The 26,185-nt window shown below is 39.1% G+C and overlaps 1 protein-coding gene across 1 annotated transcript in view; it reads left to right on the top strand.

The window, feature by feature from the left end:
• Positions 1 to 253: 253 nt before the first annotated feature.
• LOC109057216 (kinesin-like protein KIF21A) overlaps positions 254 to 26,185 on the top strand; it is a 121,083-nt gene continuing 95,151 nt past the window's right edge. Inside the window, 3 exon segments of the mRNA XM_042715940.1 lie at positions 254 to 573; positions 24,947 to 25,169; positions 25,724 to 25,906. Coding sequence (XP_042571874.1) covers positions 530 to 573; positions 24,947 to 25,169; positions 25,724 to 25,906 — 450 coding nt within the window. The 5' untranslated portion in view covers positions 254 to 529.

Below are 26,185 nucleotides of genomic sequence, written 5' to 3'. Positions count from 1 at the left end.
TACCAAATAAAAGAATTAGGTTCACAATAAATTTAACAAATGACTTCAGAGGACAAAAAAATAAATAAATACATAAATAAAAAGAAATAAGTATATTAGTGTACCTAATATCTGCATCTCTGCAGATATATCCACAATATAAAGTAATCTAGAGTCTCCTGCTATTATATCTCAACATAAGAATAGACTGATTTGCATGCGTATAATGACGTCACCCTCCCAAGGGTCCTCTAGGAGGCGTGGTTTGGTGACGCATTGCGGCTCGGACTTCATGTAGTGAGCATGTAGATCAAATGAGATCGGGACGCACACAGGATCGCTGTTTGTCTGAACTCAGGAGCGAATGATCACGCGTGACCGCACCGCATCGCGTCTGTAGCGGCTGCATGTGCATGCAGATCAACGCCTTGATCATGGCAGAGCCGACGCGTGCGTGAGCCGAGCACTCAGTCACCGCCTTAAAGGTGCTGCGCACTTACAGGATTGATCGGATTGGTGTGCGATCGATCGCTCGATGCAGATCTGAATCATGTCAAGCGGACAGGACGAGAGCACAGTCCGGGTGGCGCTCAGGTAGGGCACGAGCACTAGTGTGCGTTACTGATGTGCATTCACGCACTTGTCACCTGCTGCAGCCAATGCACATGTGCGGCTCAGATCTCACCCTGGATTCAATAGATTCAGAAAGAAGAAGAAAAAAGATGGGTTTACACTCCTTACTTATCATATGATAAATTATGTATATTTGCTAAATTAGTCAAATTTCCTATTACTGTAACATTGTGTCCTAATCATGCAACAATGGAAAGTTTCCAGCAACAAATAATTGCTTTGTCCTTGTTGAAAATGCTGCGCTATGGGATAAAATAACAGCCAATCAGGATATTTCATTTGTAAAGTACAGTTATGTCGTGATTTAGGACCAGTGAGATTTCAGAGTGGGTGGGGCAAACAGGAGCAACGCCACATATAAACTGTACCTGTACCAAATCTTACTTCCCTAATACATAGTTTAAGAAAATCTGTATGTCAGAATGTCCGAATTCATCCTTTTCAAAAAACAGTAGGCAAAAAGTACCAGGATGACCGGCTACTTCCATCAGGATACTGATGGAAACTTCACTATCCCATAAAGCCATGGGAGAGGATTTGTGACTTGCAGTAAATTGATATAAAAAAAAAAAAATTCTGGATTATATTCATACTACATCAGCTTCAGCCACTTAACTATGACATCATTTCTTTTCAACCAGAAGTGTTACTTAAGTACCAAGGATTTCAGTTGTGTGTGTGTGTGTGTGTGTGTCACTGGTTTAATTGGCAGTCTGTGCTAAAAGTAGGCAGTTGACTGACAGATGATCAATGGAAGAAGAGGTTTATTGACGAATCTGTTCGTTAGATCTGCGATCAGCCCATTTGTTGTGTTTCAGAAGTCTGCAGAGATGCTTTGTGTTGTTTACCGGTCACAAAATCAAATCAAATCAGCTAGCTTGCAATAATAATTACATTTCAGTCTGAGTGTCTGGACTGTTTTCTGATACGGGAAATTGAACCACAGAACAGATACTGTATATCGACCAAACCTGTACATTTAGGTCTATTTTAAAATCTTACAGCCTTTGATTATTAAAATATATCAACAGCATCCATTGAAAAACCCATATGGGTTGACAATATGACCACATATGAACACATATGACCAATAATATATTTAATATAATATATGCATACAAATAGTCTTTATATATATATATATATATATATATATATATATATATATATATATATATATATATATATATATATATATATATATATAATTTTTTTTAAAGTCTTTACAGCATTTTCACCTTTTTACAAAGCTTTTAACTGAAGTAGAGATGCTTGACAGATTTACTAAACAAACATATTGTGTGGATAATATACTGCCTATTTCTAGGCTATGTTATATTTATATACAGTAAATAAAGCGCTAGACCTGTGGTTGCAGTACAGTAGATGTGACGTGGGACGCAGAGGCAGCTGTGGATGACAGTGCCGTTTTCTTCAGTGAGTCAGCAGCTCTCGCATGAGCAAATGTTATTGTGTAAAGAAATAAAAACCTTGCTGTCATGCCCCACAGATACAGGTGAAATGAGACTCTGATGTCCTTCCTCAAATTAATCTAGTTAGTCCACTGATGTCACATTCATAATAAATATTAAATCCATGTTTACAGTGTTTGCAGAAATGCTTAGCCTGTTTAAAAAAAAAACATACTTAAAGGGAAAGTTCACCCAAAAATGAAAATTATTATTAATTCAATGAACAAATGTGACAAGCAACAGAAACACACAAAGATAATAACTTTTAGTCAAATATATATTTGAGAAAGGTACGGTATCACTCCACTCCAGATTTTTGAAAATAAACTCATTTCCATAGTCCCCTAGAGGGTTTAGAAACAGTCGAAAATACATTTTTACTGTCTTTGAAATCATTCAGCATTGACTTCTCTCCCGGGTCTGGCGCTAGCACTTTTAGTTCGCGAACACTTAGCATAGATCATCTTGAAGTTCACAGATTAGAACTGAATCGTTAGCGTCTCGCTCAAAATAAGCATTAATCCACAAATTAGTTTCGAACTATTTTTCATGGCCTATCTTAAAAAAACCAATATGACTCTTTACTGTAGTTACATACGTGTGTGAACTTAAATACCGACGGAAAATGAAAAGTTGTGATCTTCTATCACCGTATATGGGAAGTAGGAACTTTACTCTCTTTTCGGACAGTGTAATAATCAAGCTGAACTTTGCTTTTGCGCTCGCCGTACCTTCATTGGCGAGCAGCCCTTGATTCAGGTCGCAATGATAACACGCAGCACCTCAAATTTGCTGGCTGCAACTATGCTAAAAGTACACAAACCCAGAGCTGAGGATTCAAAACGAGCCTATTTTTAAAACTCTAAAATAGTGGAAAATGTTCCTTTAAGAAATGAAAACTTTTATTAATAAAAAAGATTTGTATTTCAAATGTTGTTTCAAAGCTGTTGTTATAAAAAATAAAATAAAGCACCAAACTCAAAATAAATTTGTTTTTAAAGTCATCAAAGAATCCTGAAAAAAAAAAGTCAAAACAAAAAGTTTCCACCAAAATATTAAGCAGCACAACATGTTTCTTGAGCACCAAACTCAAAATAAATTTGTTTTTAAAATATCATACAGGAATACATTTGATTGTACATATTCATTAAAAAAAAACAACAACAACAGATCATTTGTAATAACATTTGACAATATTACTGTTTTTCTGCTCTATCAAATAAATGCTACTCTGGTGTGCATTTCCTTTAAAAAACATAAAAAAAAATTGGTAACTCTTTACAATAAGGTTCCATTAGTTAACATGAACTAACAATGAACAATTCCTTTATAGCATCAGTTAATCTTAGTTAATGTTAAATATGAGTATCGTCCTAGATTTGGTTAGATTATGACCAGTGTTTACTCTAAAATAATGCCTTAAAGGATTAATTATGTTTCAGAAAAAAAGAGAAAAATCTCCTGATAATTTACTCGCCCCCATGTCATCCAAGCTGTTCATGTCTTTCTTTCTTCAGCCGCAAATAAATGAAGGTTTTTAAGGGAAAACATTCCAAGATTTTTCTCCATATAATGGACTTCAATGGGGATCAACAGGCTGAAGGACCAAATTGCAGTTTCAGTGCAGCTTCGAAGGTCTCTACACGATCCCAGCCGAGGAATAAGGGTCTTATCTAGTGAAACCATCTGCCATTTTCTTAATTTTTTTTTTTAATTATATACTTTTTAACCACAAATGCTTGTCTTGCTCTAGCTTGATTTTACGCATTACACAGTCATGTTGGTAAGGTCACGTGTGACGGAGGCAGACCAAATCAGTGTTTACAAAACGAATGTGCAAAGAAAGTCAAATGTCCTTTACAAAAAAAGGTAAAACAATGATGTTGGACGATTTGAAAGTTGGAGGAGAAACTGAGATTAAGTTTTTCGCCCTACGCTACCTTTCAGAACCGGAGCACACAGACAAAGAGCAAACCACGTGTGACCTTTCCAACGTGATTATGTCCTGCGTGAATTTGTGGACACGCATCGCAAAGCTAGTGCAAGATGTGCATTTGTGGTTAAAAAGTATATAATTTTATTTTTTTTTAAGAAAATGTCCGATGATTTGGCTAGATAAGACTCTTATTCCTCGGCTGGGATCATGAAAAATATTTCCAAGGTTGGCAGGTCTGCAAATGCATTTCTCATTCTTAGTTAATGCATTAAATAAGCTTAACTAAGGAAACTTATTGCAAAGTGTTACCAAAAAATCTTACAGATGCTTTAAAATGGTATATAGATGATAATAATGTTGTATTGTTTTGTATTATTAAATTAAAATATCTAATTCCCAAATGAATTGACTAACATTGATAATGAGAATGTCTCTCATTTTTCCACTGGTACTCATTTTGGCCCCTGTGAGGGTCAATTTTAGCTGAAGCTGATGTGTCAACCAAATGGAGAGCTCTCCAGTTTGTCTATGGTGGCCCCTGTGAGGGTCACATCCTTTAGACACAAGAACTATGCGCCCATAGACTGCAGCAGCCGCATGTGGACATGTTCCCGGTTTGCGGCAGGAACGGAATCTCTGCTCTTGTAATTGTAGTTTGTCTAGAAAGCAGCAATATTATGCAGAACAGACGTGTGGTAGTTTTACCACATTCACCACACCCAGCGAACTGCGCTTCACTTCCTGCATGCTTGAGTTCTTGCATTCTGTGCCTTTTTGTTGTGGCTCTGTTTGTTTGGCATTACAAGTTTTACTTCATTCTATCAAATTCCCTCAAGCTCAAACATCTATGAATAAACACAGGCAGGTCATGTGCTGCACTTAAAGTCCAATCTATGTCTATATCTGGAGCACATTAAGCTAAGATGTCATCATATACTGTTTCTAAATGTGTTTCAGTCTCTTCTCATCATGGGTCACTGAGGTAAGGGATAACTACAGGAACACAGTGGCATGGGGACATGATAAAATGTGTTCATGTTTTTAAAACGGATGTATGTGTCTAGAGGGTGTTGAGATTAGTGTTGTTTGACTGTGCTGTTGGATCAGTGTTGGTTTTTAGGAGAGCTTCTGTCAACACATCATGCCTCAGTGCCTACAGAATGCAAACATTACTGTAGACTTACTGCTAGTTTTCACCTTATCACGTTCATCTTTGTATTATTCGCTCAGTAACCTTCCAATCACTGCTGAATCCATGTCACTTTATTTGATAATGTATCTTGAACAAAAACAAATAAATCACATTGCTTGTCCTGACAAAAAGTAAAGCATTTCATTGGTCTGAAGTGCTGTTTTTACTGATTTTACTCAAATATACAGTACATTACTTTGTGTTCCTGTATTTGTTGTTGGCCATTTTTGATGAAGTATACTTTGTGATACTTAATGGGAGACATATCAGAGTCCTCAAAGAGAACAGATTGTTGGTGTGCGTCTCGCTGGTGCATCTGTGACCAGGACAAGCCAGTCTTTGTGGCATATCAAGGGTAATGTCGGCATACCAACATGAAGTATGATCCACATCCAACAGGAGTAACAGTTGACACAGGAAGCTGCCCGAAAGGGATGTATCCAAAAATAAAAATAAAGCCACAGCTGCCCAACTCAAAACAGAATTAAATGCGCACCTTGAATCTCCTGTATCTAACAAAACTGTTTATCGGGAACCCAACGGGCTCAGTATTCATGGTCAGGCTACTATAGCTAAACCTTTGCGCACTCATGTCAATGGCAAACATTGGTTTCAGTGGTGCCAGCAGCGCAGATCTTGGGATGTGGACAATGTGAAACAAGTGTTGCTCTCTGATGAGTCTACATTCACTGTCTTTCCCACATCCGGGAGAGTTACTGTGTGGAGAAGCCCCACAAAGGCTTACCATCCAAACTATTGCGTGCTCAGAGTGAAGCACAGGGGTGGATCAGTGATAGTTTGTAGGGCTGAGTGATTAATTGGAATCGTCATAAAATCACGATTTGAGAGTGCACGATTTCTAAATCACTTTATAGCACAATTTTCCCCCGACCTCCTGCAGTATGCTATCTGAACCAATCAAAATGCAGAGCTCCATTTAAATAAATGGAGCGCGAGAACAGAACAGACCGGGCATACAGACGTAATGCCAGGTTCACACACTCTGTCTGTGGTGTGTTTTTTTTCCGCGCCCATGTTAACGTATCAGAGCGTTCACACTGCCACAAGGCCCCGGTATACTTCAAACGAAATTGAAGAACGAACTGATATAACGTCATTTCGAACAAAATCAGGCCAAAACGAAGTTCGTTTTGAGTTTGTTTTGGCAGTTCGAAATGGCTCACCAAAGTGAACGTTTCGGCTCCTTAACACTCCTTTGAGTTTCTATTGGTCCGTGGCGGTTACGCAATCGGTGGGTGTGTTCTGAAACTCCACCTTCTTTGACGTGCAATTTTTTTTCTTGGTTCGTTCCTCATTCTGCGGAGGTCATTAAGGAGAGCAACATCTCCTGAATACACTGGAGTGTCGAATAGCTGAGCTGCACAAATATATCCACACCTGTACGATCACTCGTGGACAGACTTTAAAGATGTAGAGACAGTATTTCATTCCTAGAAAGAAATAGCAACGAAGCTTTGTGTCGACGACCCGGAGTTATGCAAAAAGCAAAGCAGAGAAACATCCGAGACAAGTTTTTCAAAGCCATGAAAAGAATGAAAGGAAAGAGTAAAGATATAAGGTAGCAAGTACCAAATACATGTTTCAAATAAATGTTTCACCATACTGCTGCTGTTGTTCTTTCAATAAGCAAATTTAAACGGTATACAGTAAATGAAATGGCAAACGAATATACAATAATAAACCTTTGTTTTTATCAAAACATTTTATCCAGTTTAATAAAATAAATGAACACTAATAAAATAAAGCAACAAACTGATTCCAATATTTTTTTTTCCCACACCATGCTAAAGTTTTCAGACTATGAGACATTCACACTTCCCATAAAGGACTGATTATGGAATGGTTCTTTTGTTCAATTTACACCCCGCCTCCAATAGCGCGTTAACAGTTAACAGTTTACCGTCGCTAAGCCTTTTCGAACTTCTTTTTGCCCCGAAACGAAGAACGAAAATGAACTTCGTTTGAAGTATATTGGGGCCATTATGGTCCGGCAGTGCGCTCCAGGAGTGATGCGTCTGTAGCAGTCATGCAGCGATCATTTCCGCACAGAGTTTATTTCTGCTGTGCTGCACACGCTGAATTAAAGTGACAGCGATTGTTTTGTGGTAAAAATTAACATGGCTTGACATGGAAATGTAGTAATTACACAATAAAAGCATATAATTAATGTCTACTGTTTCACAGTCAACACATGGCTTTTTGGCTAGATTTAAAACAAGGAAAAGTGCACAAAGTTCTGTTTATTGAGTGAATACATCTATGAAAGATTTTATTACTGTACTGTGATAAAAGAGAATCACAATGCTGAAAAAGCGTTTTCAGAAACAATGTTTGGATTTGAAATCAAAATAATGGATAAATGCTGTGTAAACAGCAAACAACCACGAACAAACAGCAAACTGCAAACAGGTCCTGTGCGAAAGCAAAATGAGTCCATGCTGCTTCCGCACTGCATACACATACTGTATACACACTGCAGACGTAGTACATGTTAACCTGGCACAACAAATCGATTTCAACACCTGAGGCACCGCTACAATGAGCTCTATGACCAATGCATGGCAATAAAAAAAAATTAATAAATAAAAAAAAAACCCTGGACACAATATGTCATTCTTATGTTTAGACATTTTGTCACACCTTTACTTAGTGATTATTTTGCCTCATGTCTGTTCTAGAGACATGTTACAACTTTTTGATAAAGCTCTAATTGGTTTTCTTTTGGAAATATGTTTCAAATTCACACTGAATGCATTTATGACTGTAAAGTCATGACTGTGTGTCAAAATCGTGTGACCTGGCCACTGTCCTGCCTCTGGTGGTCTAAAACAAGGTGTTTCAGTGTCAGTGTCCAATATACAGGTGGTCATATAATTAGAATATCATCAAAAAGTTGATTTATTTTATTAATTCCATTCAAAAAGTGAACTTGTATATTATATTCATTCATTACACACAGACTGATATATTTCAAATGTTTATTTCTTTTAATTTTGATGATTATAACTGACAATTAAGGAAAACCCCAAATTCATTATCTCAGAAAATTAGAATATCACTTAAGACCAATACAAAGAAAGGATTTTTAGAAATCTTGGCCAACTAAAAAGTATAAAAATGAAAAGTATGAGCATGTACAGCACTCAATACTTAGTTGGGGCTCCTTTTGCCTGAATTACTGCAGCAATGCGTCGTGGCATGGAGTCCGATCAGTCTGTGGCACTGCTCAGGTGTTATGAGAGCCCATAGTGGCCTTCAGCTCTTCTGCATTCTTGGGTCTGGCATATCGCATCTTCCTCTTCCCAGTACCCCATAGATTTTCTATGGGGTTAAGATCAGGCGAGTTTGCTGGCCAATTAAGAACAGGGATACTATGGTCCTTAACCCAGGTACTGGAAGCTTTGGCACTGTGTGCTGGGGCCAAGTCCTGTTGGAAAATGAAATCTGCATCTCCATAAAGTTGGTCAGCAGCAGGAAGCATGAAGTGCTCTAAAACTTCCTGTTATACGGCTGCATTGACCTTGGACCTCAGAAAACACAGTGGACCAACACCAGTGGATGACATGGCACCCGCAAACCATCACTGACTGTGGAAACTTTACACTGGACCTCAAGCAATGTGGATTGTGTGTCTCTCCTCTCTTCCTCCAGACTCTGGGACCCTGATTTCTAAAGGAAATGCAAAATTTACTTTCATCAGAGCACATAACTTTGGACCATTCAGCAGCAGTCCAGTCCTTTTTGAAGCGAGACGCTTCTGACGCTGTGTGTTGTTCAAGAGTGGCTTGACACAAGGAATGCGACAGCTGAAACCCATGTCTTGCATTTGTCTTTGTGTAGTGGTTCTTGAAGCACTGACTCCAGCTGCAGTCCACTCTTTGTGAATCTCCCCCACATTTTTGAATGGGTTTTGTTTCACAATCCTCTCCAGGTTGCAGTTATATCTATTGCTTGTACACTTTTTTTCTACCACATCTTTTTTCTTCCCTTCGCCTCTCTGTTAATGCGCTTGGACACAGAGCTCTGTGAACAGCCAGCCTCTTTTGCAATGACCTTTTGTGTCTTGCTCTCCTTGTGTAAGGTGTCAATGGTCATCTTTTGGACAACTCTCAAGTCAGCAGTCTTCCCCATGATTGTGTAGCCTACAGAACTAGACTGAGAGACCATTTAAAGGCTTTGCAGGTGTTAATTAGCTGATTAGAGTGTGGCACCAGGTGTCTTCAATATTGAACCTTTTCACAATATTCTAATTTTCTAAGATACTAAATTTGGGATTTTCCTTAGTTGTCAGTTATAAACATCAAAATTAAAAGAAATAAACATTTGAAATATATCAGTCTGTCTGTAATGAATAAATATAATATACAAATTTCACTTTTTGAATGGAATTAGTGAAATAAATCAACGTTTTGATGATATTCTAATTATATGACCAGCACCAGTATGTATATGTATGTGTGTATATATATATATATATATATATATATATATATATATATATATATATATATATATATAATATAATATATATAGTTTTTAATTTATATATTCCTCTAAATTATTGAATTCCCGCATTCCAGTCAGAACCATTGCCACAGGAGTATACAATCAAGCACCTAGCCAGTCTGCATTTACAACATTATGGGTCATTCTGAAGAGCTCAAAGAATTCAAGCAATGTACCTTTATAGGATGCCACCTCTGCAATAAGTTTAAATTTAAGGGGAATTATTGGAAAGTGGAAGTGTTTAGGAACAGCAGCTGGTCACTGAGTGCTGAGGCGCATGCTGCTTAAAAGTCACCAACACTGGCATTAATATCAGCATAAAAACTGTGTGGTGAGAGCTTCATGGAAGGGCTTTCCATGGCTGAGCAGCTTTATGCAAGCCTCATGTCACCAAGTACAATGCCAAGCATCAGATAGAGTGGTGTAAAGCACACCAGCACTGGACTCTGGAGCAGCAGAAACCTGTTCTGTGGAGTAATGAATTACACTTCCCTGTTTGGTGCCAGACATCAGGAGAACGTTATCTGCCTGACTACATTATACTGCAATGTTTGGTGGAGGAGGGATAACGGTATGGGGCTGTTTTCAGGGGTTGGTCTAGGCTTCCAGTGAAGGGAAATGTTAATGCTTCAGCATACCAAGACATTTTGGAAAATGCTATGCTTCCAACTTTGTGGGAACACTTTGGGGAAGGCCCTTTTCTATTCCAGCATGACTGTGCCCCAGTTTACAAAGGAAGGTCCATAAAAAACACGGTTGGATGAGTTTGGGTTGAAAGAACTTGACTGGCCCACACAGAGCCTTGACCTCAACCCCATCAAACACCTTTGGGTTGAACTGGAACGAAGATTGTAAGCCAGTCCTTCTCATCCAACATCAGTGTCTGCCCTCACAAATGCTCTAATGGATGAATGAGCAAAATTACACACAGAAATACTCCAAAGTTGTGTGGAAAGCCTTCCCAGAAGAGTGGAAGCATCATAGCTGCAGAGTGGGACCAACTGCATATTAATGTCTATGTATTTAGAAAGAGATGTTATTAAAGTCTCTGTTGATATGGTCAGGTGTCCTAATATTTCATTATTTATGTCCATATAGTGTATATATATATATATATATATATATATATATATATATATATATATATATATATATATATATATATATATATATATATATACACATTACCGGTCAGATGTTTGGAATAAATAAATCAGTTTTAGAAATAAGTCTCTTATGCTCACCACGGCCTGATTTATTTGATCAAAAATACAGTAAAAACAGTAATAATGTGAAATAGTTTTACAATTTAAAATAACAGTTTTCTCTTTGAATATACTTTAAAGTGCCCCTTTTATGCCATTTCCAATATTGCCTTTCATGCAGTGTGTAATGTAGCTGTATGTGAATGTAAAGATCTGCAAAGTTGTAAAGTTGAAAAAATAAATAAATAAAGTTATTGTCTCCCAAAAGAAAGAATCGACTCTGAACAGCCTAAACGAGACGTTAGTAATTCAAATCCCACTTCTGTGAATGCTACACTTCACTGGGTAATACATTTGCATAATTCCCGCCTATGTTCTACGTTGGCCGACCGCGAACAATGGCCGACCGCCAACATTTTTATGAAGACTGCTTCTCTAATCTCTGGGGAGTCCAACGTGGTATTCACTAAATGCTTGCTCTTGAAAGATGGGCTCAGTACCCAGTTTATTTGGACCAGCTGGATCCACTGAATCAGCATTCAAAAGCATTCAAAATACGGAATTATGGCAATGGGTGTATTGTTTCCGACACGTGCTATATGCGGTAGACCAGTCACAACAGACTGGGCCATCTGACCAATCAGAGCAGAGTAGGCTCAGGGAAAAGAAGTGTTTAGAGAGACTGAATCTTAGAACTGTTTTAAATGAATCGTTTGCGAATCGCTGGAAAGTGAGTTGATTATTAGATATTTTTAGATAAGGTTTTTTTTTTTTTTTTTTTTTTTTTTTTGACTTTGCATGCATGTAATCCTATTGTAGGAGACTCCCAAAATAATGTTAGGAACCATAAAAATTGAATAATTGAGGCACTTTAAAAATAAATTTATTTCTGTGATGGCAAAGATGAAATGCACCTGTCTGACAGCTCTAGACACTTCTTCTGTACTGTGGGACAAAATGGCAACAAGCCAAATGCATTTGAATTGAGGTTGACATATGCTCTAGTTAAAGAAAAAAGAACACGCTCCCTCACTTAAAAACCTTATTTTTACCCTTCGTACCAGTTGCCCTCTGCCTTTTCATGCTCTTCCAAATGTCTCGGAGACAGATTTCACTAGAAATGTTTGATAAACTGCCAAGACAGAAAAGAACAGGCTGATTATTTCAGATGGACTGTTCTGCTGTGTCACACAATGCATCTGGGTCCATCTGATATCTGTTTACTCCCATTATATCTCATGCTGTATTTAGGGCTGGTTCTCCCTCGAGTGGTTCTCAGGAGGCCTGTGGGACTGAATTAATCTCTCCATCTCTTGGCTCTCACACATGTTGCAATTGTGTATTCGCTAACAAACTCATGCTGTGAAAAGCTGTGCCGCCTCACTGCACTGCATCAATAGCTGTGTCACATAGAGACTGTCGGCACAGATACGAGCACTGGATTATTCTTGCTATGCACATTCTCATGACCCCATCACATTTTTAACACAACATTAAACTATTAATATTTAGAAATGAACAATGCAATACAGTCTATTTGGATTTTGGTCAATATAGTGCATATTTCCCATGTTTTATATTTAGATTACCATTGGTGTCATTGAAATCTAACCACAAGTTATTCTTCAAAAACATTAATTATTTAATGCCACTTAACTGTAAGATTTAATAAACCTTAAAATTAATTAATTTTGTTCAGTATACTTTGGGATCCAATTTTGAATTTTAAATTTGTGACTTTTTTTTTTTTTTTTTTTTTTATTCCATTACAGTACTAAAAATGATTGATTTTAGTTATCGTTTTATTTTTAGTTTGTGTAGACAAAATAGCCATTAATCGTATATCAACCATAACTTGATAATAATCATCAGCTTATTAGTATGGGCCACAATTATAATGTCAGTAAATTCCAATAAAAATATTAAAATTATTGATCTGCTAAGATGGATCTTATGTTAGTTTTCATGCATCTCAATTAATTAAAAATGGGGTGTATTTTCTCTTTGTCTCCCAGTCAGCGAGTGGTCTTTTTGGGGACAGTTATCGATTCTGCCCAGATGCATGCAGGGATTATGCTGGAACACTGCCTGACTGTTCAGCAGCTAGTGGTTTCATTCAAACTGGGGACTTCACATCCCCTCAGGGCTTTCCAGAGAATGCTCGGCTCAGTCAGCTTCTTCCACTGTGATTCCTCTGGGCCTGCTTCACATGCAGCCCCTCCAGTATTAGCTTAAAGCCCATGTCCTGTCCGATGCTTGGCGCCTGGGATGTTTTCATCTCAAGGTAACCCACTGCTTCATCAGAGCTGTGGCCTCTTGGAAAACTCCTTGCCTGTTTCAATCTGGTGTCCTATAGGGTCTGATCTCCAGAAGATGGTGGTCACAACAGATTCCTCCAACTAGGGCTGGGGAGCTCTGTATGAGGGCAAACCGGCGTTTGGTTCCTGGTCAAACCTGGAGCAATGCTTACACATTAACTGCCTCGAGATGATGGCGGTCCAGGGAAAATGGCTACCAGTGCTGGACTGGGACACAATTTCAGGCCTGGAAATCCCACACCCACCCAGGCCATCATATGCACCCAAATAAATTTAGAAACCACAGACAACATTTTTTCCCCTCTAAATTAAATTTATGAGACAGCATGACCATCATATTGAAACATTTACAAACAACCTTAAAGTAAAGCAGTCCTTATATCAGATTACATGGGTCTGCACAGAGCATTATACCAAGTATTTATGCCAGAAGTCCAAAGCTGCTATTTCCTCTCTACTTCTCAATCATAAATGTATTCAAACTGCAGAAGAAAGGTTAAACTAAACTTTCAGCTTAGAAGGTCAGCAGATTGTACAAGACTTCGCTGCTCTCAGCAACATAATCAATAATGTTGTCTGTCAAGCCCAACAAGTACCTTCCTCTCAGTTGACATTTAACATGGAAGCCTCAAGTTGCTCCTAATTAATGGAGGACCAGACTTACTGTTCTTCACAAGCTTCAATGTGGAGAAGCTTCTTTCACAGGCTACTGTCACAGACAGTGTTGACAATTTTTTTTTTTTTTTACCCCAGTCCAGTAACATGATAGGCATCAGTAAAAAGATGGTATTTAATATGGCAACATATTGCACAGTTTTTGCAAGTTGAACAAACTCTGCTCACCAACTTCAAGCCCTTATCAGCACATGAAAGGTTGGCATCTTCTAATGAAAACTCCTTCACTGTCTTTACACTATAGCTGTCCAAAATGGACATCTGCAGCCTTTCCCAGTGTGTTGCAAAGTTTGTCACCTCTACCTGCAATTTCTCAAAGGCACAGTCATAAAAACTTAGCCTGACTTCGTCATACTCATATTCTAGGCAGAATGTGAGTCTGATACTGCTCCATTGCACTTGAATTATGGGGCGTGTCTTAACCGAACCAGTAAAAAAAAAAAAACTGACGTATGTTGAGCGACGCATAGTTGTCAACAGAGTTCAACTGCACGCACGCACGCTGGAACTGGAAGAAGTAGGAAAGTAATGAGTGTAAACGATCTTTGCCGCTGTTGTAAAAAGAATTTAAGAATTCGCGGAGTACTTACAAGCACGAATAACATTTTTGAGAGAAACACAAAAGGTGCATGTATATACGAACAAGTTCTCTGTTTAGGATTAGATCTCGACAATAATGAAAATAAATCTTATCGCATTTGTCGGCCCTGTCTCAACTTTATTACACGGTTCCAACACGACTTGACTAACTTTAAAAAATGGAAAGACGACGAAAGGCTGAAGAAGCGTGTTCATCTGAGGCTTCAGAGAAAAGAGATCGTGAGCCTACCCCTTCCAAGACGCCCTATTTTACGTAACCGCAGATAGCCTGTCCATCATCGATTAAAGCCCGCCCTGGCAATTTGATTGGCTCGGCCTTCTGGGAGCCGAGCATAATTACTCCCAATGGATCGAGTCCAGACCGAACTTCCCGTCCAAAAAATGTTGTGGGCGGGGTTCGGGCTGGCACCCAGGCTAATCAAAACTGATAAAAAAAAATAAAATTGCTAAGTTCCATTAAAGCTGATTATGGGAGCCCTTTTTGTTGTATTTCAGGATCCATGCAGGCAAAATCTGAACATAGAGATGCGCTTACTGTGTATCGGCGGAAAATTCTGTCTTGGACAGTGTCTATGATGACATTGTGGACTTTAACTCTGAATTTTCTCAAAGAATCTAAAAGTGTCTCATCCTCTGCTATCTCACCTGGCATGACTTTCTTTTTTCTTTGCCTTTTTTTCTGGGAGGGCTGTTTGTACCTCAAAGTCATAATCATCCTGCTCCTGTAGATTGTTGTTTGCCCACTGTACAAATGTATCTGCTGCTTTTTTACATCTTCAAAATCCTGACTGAATCTTTTTAACTTGTCCTCAGTTCCCATTACCATACGCTGAGCAGTCAGCAAGTTCATGCCACTTGTCTGAAGGTACTTTGACAGTGGTGTGGTTTCAGCAAATATTGGAAGGAAAATCTGTGCTGTGAGTATTGTTTCATATCTGAGTAATGCCTTCATGTAACCTCTGGCTTTTACTCTCACAGTCCGTTGCATTGTAATGTCTTTTTCCATCTTGCCATGGTGCTAACAAGGTCAATGAAAAGTGCAAAAGAAACCAGGCTCAGTCAGGGGGCCAGTTCTCCTCTGGCCAGACGAAACCAGCAGTTCAGTTCCAGGCTGCAGCAAAGTCACATTGTGCAGAAGAATCATCTGTTTCCTGTGGTCTTGTCCCGGTGGTCGTCTGAGACAAGGTCTTTACAGGGGATCTGTCTCTGGGGCTCTAGTTGTCCTGGTCTCCGCTGTCTTTCAGGGCTGTAGAGGTCCTTTCTAGATGCAGATCCACCATCTGGGCTGGATACATACTGGATCCGGGTGACTGCAGTGACCCTCTGACTTGGATACAGACTGGATCTGGTTGCTACGGTGACCTTGGAATAAGAGAGAAACAGACTAATAGAGCATAGATGTCATTCGTTCTAATGATGTAGCAAGTACATTGTTCTAAGTGTTCCCGGTTCCGGTTTACAATTATGCAGCATAAAAATCCTCGGATTTGGATATTAGAAGGTATTAGTGTGGGTTTGTGTAAGCCAGGTCTAAAGAGATGGATTAAACTGCAAGAGTGTGTCTGCCTCCCGAACAATGTTACGTAGGTTATTCCAGAGTTTAGGCGCTAAATAGGAGAAGGATCTGCCGCCCGCAGTTGACTTTGATATTCTAGGTATTATCAAATTACCAGAGTTTTGAGAATGCAGCGGACGTGGAGGACTATAATGTAACAAGAGCTCGTTCAAATACTGAGGTGCTAAACCATTCAGGGCTTTATAATTATTAAGGAAGATTTTAAAATCTATACGATGTTTGATAGGGAGCCAGTGCATTGTTGACAGGACCGGGCTAATATGATCATTCTTCCTGGTTCTAGTAAGAACTCTAGCTGCTGCATTTTGGACTAACTGGAGTTTGTTTACTAACCGTGCAGAACAACCACCCAATAAAGCATCACAATAATCTAACCTTGAGGTCATAAACGCATAGATTAACATTTCTTGATTTGACATTGAGAGCATAGGTCGTAATTTAGATATGTTTTTGAGATGTAAAAATGCAGTTTTACAAATGCTAGAAACGTGACTTTCTAGGGAAAGATTGCTATCAAATAGCACACCTAGGTTCCTAACTGATGACGAAGAATTGACTGAGCAGCCATCAAGTCTTAGACAGCGTTCTAGGTTATTACATGCAGATCTTTTAGGTCCTATAATTAACACCTCTGTTTTTTTCAGAATTTAGCAGTAAGAAATTACTCGTCATCAAGATTTTTATATCGACTATGCATTCTGTTAGTTTTTCAAAGTGGTATGTTTCGTCAGGCCGCGAAGAAATATAGAGCTGAGTATCATCAGCATAACAGTGAAAGCTAAGTTGTTATTGTCAGTGTACACAAATAAAAGTAGGCCCTTTTTAGATTCGATTGATTTTGGTCTTATCTGTATCTGTTTCTCTGTGAATCAGGAAAAACTGAAAGTGAACGCGCTGGCGTGCAGAGGGTTAAAGGGTTAAAGGCGGTAAATTTAGATTTCCAATTCAATATTGATTTTAGAACTGTTGAAATGATTTACTGTATGTAACGCAAATACTTTAAGTAACTGTAATTAAATTACCTAAAAATGAGCAGTAATCCCTTACTTTACTTTTTCAGTGGATAAGTAATTTAATTACAGTAACGCGTTACACCCAACACTGCCTAAGACTTAAACTACTTCAGTCTGTGTGCATTGAATTTATTTAATACACGAGTTTCACAATTTGAGTTGAATTACTGAAATAAATGAACTTTTCCACAACATTCTAATTTATTGAGATGCACCTGTAGTTACAGTATTTACTGATGAAATTGACCTGCACATGAAGCCCTGAATAGATTGGAAATTTTGCAACATTTCGCTACTTCTTCTTAAAGTGCTTTCTTTTTGCGTGCCCTTTCCCTTTCTGTTCCATCTGGCCACTTTCTCTCCATCCTCGTAAGTCTGTTTGGCGGAGGTGCGGAGTGGACGTAAATTGAACCATAGTAACGTTGCCAGTCAAGACTAACAGATTTAGATTAATGAATAGATCATTTTTTTTATTATTATTATCTATTTAATTAAATGAATGCTGAATTCAGAAACCATCACTTTAGTACCGTTACTGTTTGTGCTTGATGATAGTTTTTAATAAGCTGCATATTCCAAATGAAATGCTGCTGGAAAAAGCTCAGCAACTCTAGAGATTTGTGTGGTAGGTGATGATAGTTTTTAATAAGCTGCATATTCCAAATGAAATGCTGCTGGAAAAAGCTCAGCAACTCTAGAGATTTGTGTGGTAGGTTAAAACACAGAAAGTCACAATTTTATAGAATACCCAAAAATCTAAATAATGCTGAACAGAGCAGTATTGCTTATTCATTATAAAACAAACCACAGGCTTGTTTTTTTTTTTTTTTTTTTACAAGTAACATGTCCTTTATAACAATTGTTACTGTCAGGGACTGCTGACAAGGATGACTGTTTTGTCATTTTTGTTTTTACTGTCCGAAACATGAATGTGGATACTAATAATCATTCATCTGAGCTGAAAGTCGAAGATCGTTATGAACTCAGACATGAGTGTGTGTGAATAAGGAATTAAGGTTAAACAGCAGTAGATCCAGTAGTGGCCTACATTCTGTCACAAGGGATGAAAACGGCGCTCTTTCACTCGGTCATGACAGACACAGAGAGAGAGACCGAGAGCTCTGGTGCTATGGTGATTCCTGCATAATGCAAGACTGTCCAGCCATACCATATCCAACAAATTCCTTCTTTCTTCCTCTTCCGGTGGTATGCATTGATATAGTCTTAGTCTGATGCTAGAATTTTAAATGTTGCATCGTTTTGTGATTCCTGTTATCTGTTCTTTCATCTAAAGGTTTGGTTTTTGAATTTTGGAAGGGAACAATGATCCAGGTTCCTCATAAAATGCAGCCAGGAGTAGCGAAAGGCTGTCTAGAGGTCACGCTTTAATGATTTATACACACTGTATGAAGCTGCCCCAGGGATGTGGACATGGCAGGCAGCGACTTGTCTACAGACGTCTGAACTCAGCAAGATGTGAACACTCATTCTGTTCTTAGTAATTGTGGGATTAATAATAGAGTGTTTTAACTGGCATCATATTCATTGTTGTAATGAGTTCAAAGATTTGTCCATAAATTGCTGTAAATATCTTTTACATTAATATTGGAAAGATTAACATTTTGGGATGGGGTTAGAAAATGTTATGAATTGCTTCCTGAAAAAGAACACATTAAGTCTTATTCAATTGTTATATTCATATTTCCATGGTATACTGAGTATTGAACATTTAGTTTTATTGGATATTTGGTATGCAGTTATATTTGTAAGATGTAATTTAATTTAATTTCAGAATTATACTTATTAGTTTAGCTGTCTGTGGAGTTAGCCCGAGCATTATTGTTTATGTAATATAAACATTACTGTTTATATTGTTTGTTTGTTTAAGAAAGTGACGTGAGTGAAAAAAGAAAGTGACGTGACATACAGCCAAGTATGGTAACCCATACTTGGAATTCGTGCTCTGCTTTTAACCCATCCAAAGTGCGCACACACACAGCAGTGAACACACACACACTGTGAACACACACCCGGAGCAGTGGGCAGCCATTTATGCTGCGGCGCCCGGGGAGCAGTTGGGGGTTCGGTGCCTTGCTCAAGGGCACCTCAGTTGTGGTATTAAGGGTGGAGAGAGCGCTGTACATTCACTCCCCCCACCTACAATTCCTGCCGGCCCGAGACTCGAACTCACAACCCTTGGGTTGCAAGTCCAACTCTCTAACCATTAGGCCACGACTTCCCCCAGAAAATTAACGTCATTAGTTATTAAGGCGTTAAGACTTGTTACTAGGCGCAGTTAGGCTTAGCCGAAAAAAATAACATGGGGCTTTTGCCTTGTGACCTCACCACCTGCAAGGGGAATGATACAATATACAATGAGCAGCAGGTAGAGAAGGGGTCCTGAAGACAGGACTTTGGTTGCAGAAACTAAGTTTTGGTACATGGAATCTGACCTCTCTTGTGGGGAAGGAGTAGGAGTTTGTGCGAGAGGTTGAGTGATACAAGCTAGTCATAGATGGCCTCATCTACGCACACAGCTCGAGTTCTGGAACCAAACACCTGGATAGGGATTGGGCTCGCTTGTTCTCTGCAGTCAGCCAGGATGATCTAGAGGGTGTGGGAACACTCACAAGCCATGACTCTGCGCCATGGTTATAAAGTTTAACTCTATAGACAAGAGGGTCATCTCTCTGTGAATTTGTGTCACAAAGGGGAAGTTTCTGACTGTGTTCTGTGCTTATATGCCACACTTCAGAGTGTCCGGCTTTTTTGGAGACCCTGTATAGTACTACTCGGCAACTTCAAAGCTCATGTTGGTAGGTACTCGGCAACTCCATCATGTACGATACTGTGGTATTGTTTTGGATTTTGTGCTCATGTTTTTGTCTGAGTTGATCTAAGCCTATATTGTGGAAGGTTGTTGATCCCTTTCACCGTGGCAGATCAGATGGCTTAGGTGAGGAAGTAGGAAGGTTGTTGATCCCTTTCACCGTGGCAGATCAGATGGCTTAGGTGAGGAAGTATAGGCTGGTCCAGGCTGTTTAAGTCAGAATGGAACCTTGCTGACCTTGCCAGGTGATGTTACCCACTTAGAGTAGGGAGTGAGTTGCTTCCCCAAGTAGAGGGTTTCAAGTATCTCAAGGTCTTGTTCATGAGCGAGGGCAGGTTGAGGCATGAGATCGATAGAAGATAGGAGCAGTGGTGGCAGTAATTTGGTTATTGTACAGGACTGTCGTGGTGAAGTAGGAGCTGAGTTCGACGGCGAAGCTCTCAGTTTACCAGTTGATTTATGTTCCAACCATGGGAGTTAACCATGAGAGACAGGGTTACCCTTTATTAACACTGCACACGTCTGTGGCACATAATGGCTCCGATGCGGCCACCGGAGCTGATTATGGCCAGTCTAGTCAATGATTGTGTTTATACCACATCCACAGCCATATGACCCTGTTTCCCAAGACTCGTTGCCCACTGAAGCTAAGCAGGGTTGAGCCTGGTCAGTACCTGGATGGAAGGCCTCCTGGGAAAACTAGGTTGCTGCTGGAAGAGGTGTAGTGAGACCAGCAGGAGGTGCTCATCATGTGGTCTGTGTAGTGATGGGGACACTATACTGAAAAAAGCTCTATCTTTCAGATGATATGTTAAACTGAGGTCCTGACTCTCTGTGGTCATTAATAAATCCCATAGCAGTTCTCATAAAGATAAGGGGTGCATCCCCAGTGTCCTGGCCAAATTCCCTCCACTGGCTCTTGTCAATCATGGCCTCCTAATAATCCCCATCCACTTGATTGGCTCTATGACTCTCTTGTCTCCACCTGTAGCTGGTGTGTGGTGAGTGCACTTGCGCCGTTGTACTGTGGCTGTTGTCACATCATCCAGGTGGAGGCTGCACACTGGTGGTGGTTGAGGAGAGACCCCATGATATGACTGTTAAGTGCTTTGGGTGTACAGCAATACACAATAAAGCGCTATATAAATGATTCATTCATTCATTCATACACCAGCCACGCTACGCCGCGTTTCAGCAGTGGCTCTCTGTGGGGCTTCGCTAAAGATAGGCACCTAACCTATTTTTGATAGACCCCGCATCCAGGCCTCACAGTAAATACAAAATAAAAGTAAAAAAAAATCTGTCAATTTCAAAATTAACACCCTGTGCAAACTCCGAATCACATTTCACATCACTAAATCCCTACCAGTTAGAAATCATTTATCCTTGTCATCCATAGCTGGACTTTTAAATGTATTAACTTTGTAGTATACAGCACAACATAGTAGGACATATAAAAAAAAACACAACAATAAAAAGAATTAAACCAGACAAAACAAACAATAAGCCAACTTACCCATGTTAGAACACACACACAAAAAAAAAAAAAATCAAGAAAAACAAAGTTGGACAGGAAAATCACGTGGTCTCGTGAATCCTGTTGCTTCTGAAATGCTGCTGGTCTGTTGCCACCACATGGAGGACAGAACAAAACCTTGTTGGAGCTGTAATGCACCGCAGATACGTGCAGTATAAATAAAGGCTGAGAAGCTCTGAAATCTGGGAGAGACTCAGAATAGTGCCAGTTGAGGTGGTTCAGGCATCTGGCTAGGATGCCTTCCGGTAGGGAGAAAAATGCGATATGAGATACCTTGTTATAAAATGTGATATTCAATATGCGATACGATATTGCTTAAAGTGTGTAAAATCATTTTCAATGATCACATTAAAATATTTAAAAATGAAAATTATATAACCAATTTTTTTTCACATTCTTTCATACACAATTTACAAGCATAGATAAAATAAATAGTATTCAGGTACAGAAATTTAATAATTAAGTGTAAAATAACACTGCACAGTGTCCACTGTATGAATTAAATTTAGATTAATCTTTGTTATAGCAGTTTTATTGTTTGATTAACATAAGTGACATATTCAGCAGCACGTATTTATAGTCTACTGTCCCTTTTAATCCGACCGCACGGATCCAGTATAATGATACACATCCGATTTCTTTCTCAACTGTTTACATTCATTTAAAACATAACCGACTGCATTTACGAGAATGATTGTCAAGACGGGTAGTATTGACATAATTCTGTGTGTATGTGTCTGTTCAAATATGAGGAGATGCGAAAGGATGAATTTACTCTGTGTTCGCGCGCCATCTGAAATGCGTCTCTGTGTGCATGCACGCGCTTTGCATGTGTGTGGCAGAACTGAAGAGACGCTGTGCGAGATGCGGCTTGTGCGCGAGCTTCAGATGTGAGTCAGACAGCAAGACGAGATGGCAAAGAGTTGTTACCTCAAACAAATTCAACCAAACTCTTTTTAACGTCAAGCAATTCTCTGCTATATGCGTTGAACTAAAACTTTGATCTTTTGCAACATTTTGATTGAAGTAGCCTGTTATTAAAATGATTCAGATATCACATGCCTTTGTGATATGCATATCGTGATATTTGAATTTGCAATGTTTCGATAATTTCTATATACCATGCAGCCCTACCTTCCGGACACCTTCCAGTGGACGTGTTTCAGTCAGGAGGTGTTTCACTCGGGAGCACCTGGGAGAAGTTGCCAGAGAAAAGGATGTGTGGGCGGCCCAACAGTACTTAGCCTGCTGTCACTGTGTCTGGGTCCCAGATAAGCAGCAGGGGAATGAATGGATAAAACCGTTTATTTAGTTCAGTGTTTATAGCAATGTTTCAAATGTTCTAGTTGAATGACTTTCTTCCGTGGAACAAAAAAAGATATTTCTGAAGAACATCCTGTCCATTTCCCCCCAAAATCAGTCAGATAAAGATGTTAATAATAGCACACAATTTTAGTCTGTAAAAAATCGCTCTAGCCGCCCTGCTAACAACGTTGTAGAAAGATTTGTGGACACTCTGATGCTCTGATGTAGATCGAATGCTTATCTTGTATTTAAAAGGGCTGCAAAGCAAACAAGCTCGTTGATCTTGTGCAGACTGACCACAAGGAGGGTAGCGTTATAAGTTAACCTCATAAAATATTGTTGTGGACGAAGTATTAAGATCCTTTACCTAATAAAACACTAATACCACACTGTAAAAATACTCTGATGCAAGTAAAAGTCCTGCACTGAAAATGTTACTTAAGTTAGTATAATCAGGTATAAAACATTACTTAAGTATAATCAGGAAAATTTATTTAAAGGTTTAAAAGTAAACTGGGACAACTGTACTATTATTTGTTATATCATTAGATTGTTATTCCTATAACATTACTGCACATCAGCAACTCACCAGGAACACAAACAATCTCAGAAACCTTGGTCCACGCATCATATTTTTATTTATGTCCCTGTACGCAAACAGGGACACGTCATAGATTATATGGAAACCCGCCACAGTAATAATCAACCTCTCCTCCATTTTGCTTGGAACTAATGTGGTCAGAACCAAAGTTTACAGGGCTGCGTTCTCTGGAATACTCTCAAGCGGTGGACTTCTACATTCCGATTGGTTGCCGCCGAACCGTGTCATAGCTCATTACCATAAAGTTGCCCTGATTTCAACTCTCCTCGACACCCTCAGCATTGAAAATGAATGACTTCTGGACACTTTGACGCTCTCGACGGCGGCGGTGTGAACGCACGGTTAAAGTTCCTTATAGTCTTATAGTAGATTCTAATTTTTTATTTATTTTTCCGTCCAGTACAGAACTGTGATATGAATTATGTGATGCTGTCCTGGTTTAAAACACAAACAATACAGATTTTACAGACTGGCTCCAACCCATCCTCTGCTTATGTGTCTCTCACCCACATATCTGTCTCTCTGGTGTTCAGTACAGGACAGATCCGGCACCAAACACACACACAATAGTCTCTCTGTGCTGCTGTCAGTGAATTGTGCTCTGAACAAAAGTGTCTCTCAGTCAGAGTGAAAGCTCAGCCTCTGCTGTCAGGTGCACCACAGAAAGTGACATCAGTGTCTCTTTTTAGAGGCGTTTAGCATCACTTTCACTGCTGATTGGTGATTTGAACAAACCATACTGCTAAGTATTAAACTTACAGACAAGAATCATACCTCAGATTATGTGGCTTGTTAAAGAGAGTTGCGATGTTATTTTTCTAAGTGATTGGACTAACAGTTTTTGCCTGGTAAACAATAAGATGAAAGAGTGATCAGAGTAATATTTGAAAGAAGGACCAGATCCGTATTTAAAGACCAGAATATCATAGAGACCTGATTCCACAAAAATTATAATCCGACTAAGGAGAAATGCTTAAAAATCAGAAAATATATCAGGAAAACTGATTAACGGTCTTTCTCTGAAGTAAAGTCTCACACAGGGAACAATGTCAGTTTCCATTTTTCCTCTGAAAATAATTAGGTGGTATGTATTTTTTAACACTATCTATTGCCTTGTTGAATATAAGATGGTTTTTCATAGTAAATTGTATGGCCAATCATATATTTTACATACAAATGCAGACATGTATTTTACTGTAAAATCATATGTAATGTCCTCTTAGATCTATTCTAACTTTATTTTTTTATTTTTTCAGGTTACAGTGAATTATTACATGGTTAAAGTACAATTAAGAAATCAATAGCTAGAAGCAATTGTGTATCATATAATACTTAGTTTTTTGTATCTTGCTGATCGTACGGAAGCATCTCTCAAACTGACTGCTAGACATTTTATTCTATGCAGTGAGACCCACTAATTGCCGTCTAATTTTAGGTGACTAATTTTCGCTTCAGGAGGTGACATCAGGAGGTTCTCGCTGTTATTGAGCGTGTGACTGTGCAAGTCGTTTTAGTATAGTTCATGTTTCTCTCTCTCTGTGTCACAGGATTCGTCCTCAGCTGGCAAGGGAAAAGATTGAAGGATGTCACATCTGTACGTTTGTGACCCCTGGCGAACCCCAGGTGGTTCTGGGAAAGGACAAGGCCTTTACATACGACTATGTGTTTGACATGGACTCCACGCAGGACACCATCTATGCCAACTGCACTGAGAAACTCATCGAAGGATGTTTTGAGGGTTATAATGCCACTATATTTGCCTACGGACAGGTTTGTGTTTCTTGTAATGCCATTTAATGTTGACTTTAAGACACTTCTGGTTATTTACTGCCCCACACGCGAGGGATCTGTATATGTCCGGGATCATTTAGAATGACAGGTTGAAGGAGTTGTGCAAGCGTATGTGCGAGCTCCCCTCAGACATCCATACATTTTTTAAGTTGTCTCTCTCATCTATGGCCAGTGTTGCCTGTGACCTGCATGCCATGGCCGACTTCCTCCAAACACCATCACAGAGATTTGATATCTGTCTGTCTCTCCCTCTGGCACTGCATTAATCCTGATTTATCGACAGTCTCACTCATCCGCCAGACAGACACATCGAACTCCAGCAGAAAAACACATGTGCCACCCTCTAGGCAAAAAACTGTGCTAATAAGATTATTAAATGTAATGCCATAAATGTGTTTATTATTTAAATGCAATCATATAATTTTACATCACAGCTATCGTTGAGTTCAACCTGCACAGTTTGTATAAAATGAACTACATAATGAAGTGTTTATTAAAGAGTTGAAAGTGTCGATGTTGGTGTTGTATCTCAGACAGGGTCAGGGAAGACGTATACGATGGGCACAGGCTTTGACATGGCCATCCCAGACGAGGAGCTGGGCATCATCCCGCGGGCGGTCAGTCACCTCTATAAAGGCATCGAGCAGAGACGGCAGGCGGCCGCAGATCAGGGTCGACCCGTCCCAGAGTTCAAGATCAGCGCACAGTTTCTGGAGGTACAGAGCTAAATGTTTTTGTGGACGATGCTTTACTAGATTATTTTAATGATCCTTTTGTGTGACTGATACTGTTGGTCAGACAAACAGATAGGCCTGCCCAAACTCATGCTACTGGTTGGGGTGGCGCTCAAACAAACAGAAAACTATTTGTGATTTTTATTTATTTATTTGTATTATTATTTGAAGAACACATTATTATATAAATTAGTGTTAGAAATAGTTTTAGCATTTATAAAGCGATACATATGATATGGAAGCATTATATATAACATAAGA

This window comes from Cyprinus carpio, chromosome A25 (genome assembly GCF_018340385.1).
Source record: "Cyprinus carpio isolate SPL01 chromosome A25, ASM1834038v1, whole genome shotgun sequence".
NCBI classification, from domain to species: domain Eukaryota; kingdom Metazoa; phylum Chordata; class Actinopteri; order Cypriniformes; family Cyprinidae; genus Cyprinus; species Cyprinus carpio.
Note: the sequence above shows the minus strand (reverse complement) of the source record. Positions and strands in the feature narration are given on the sequence as shown.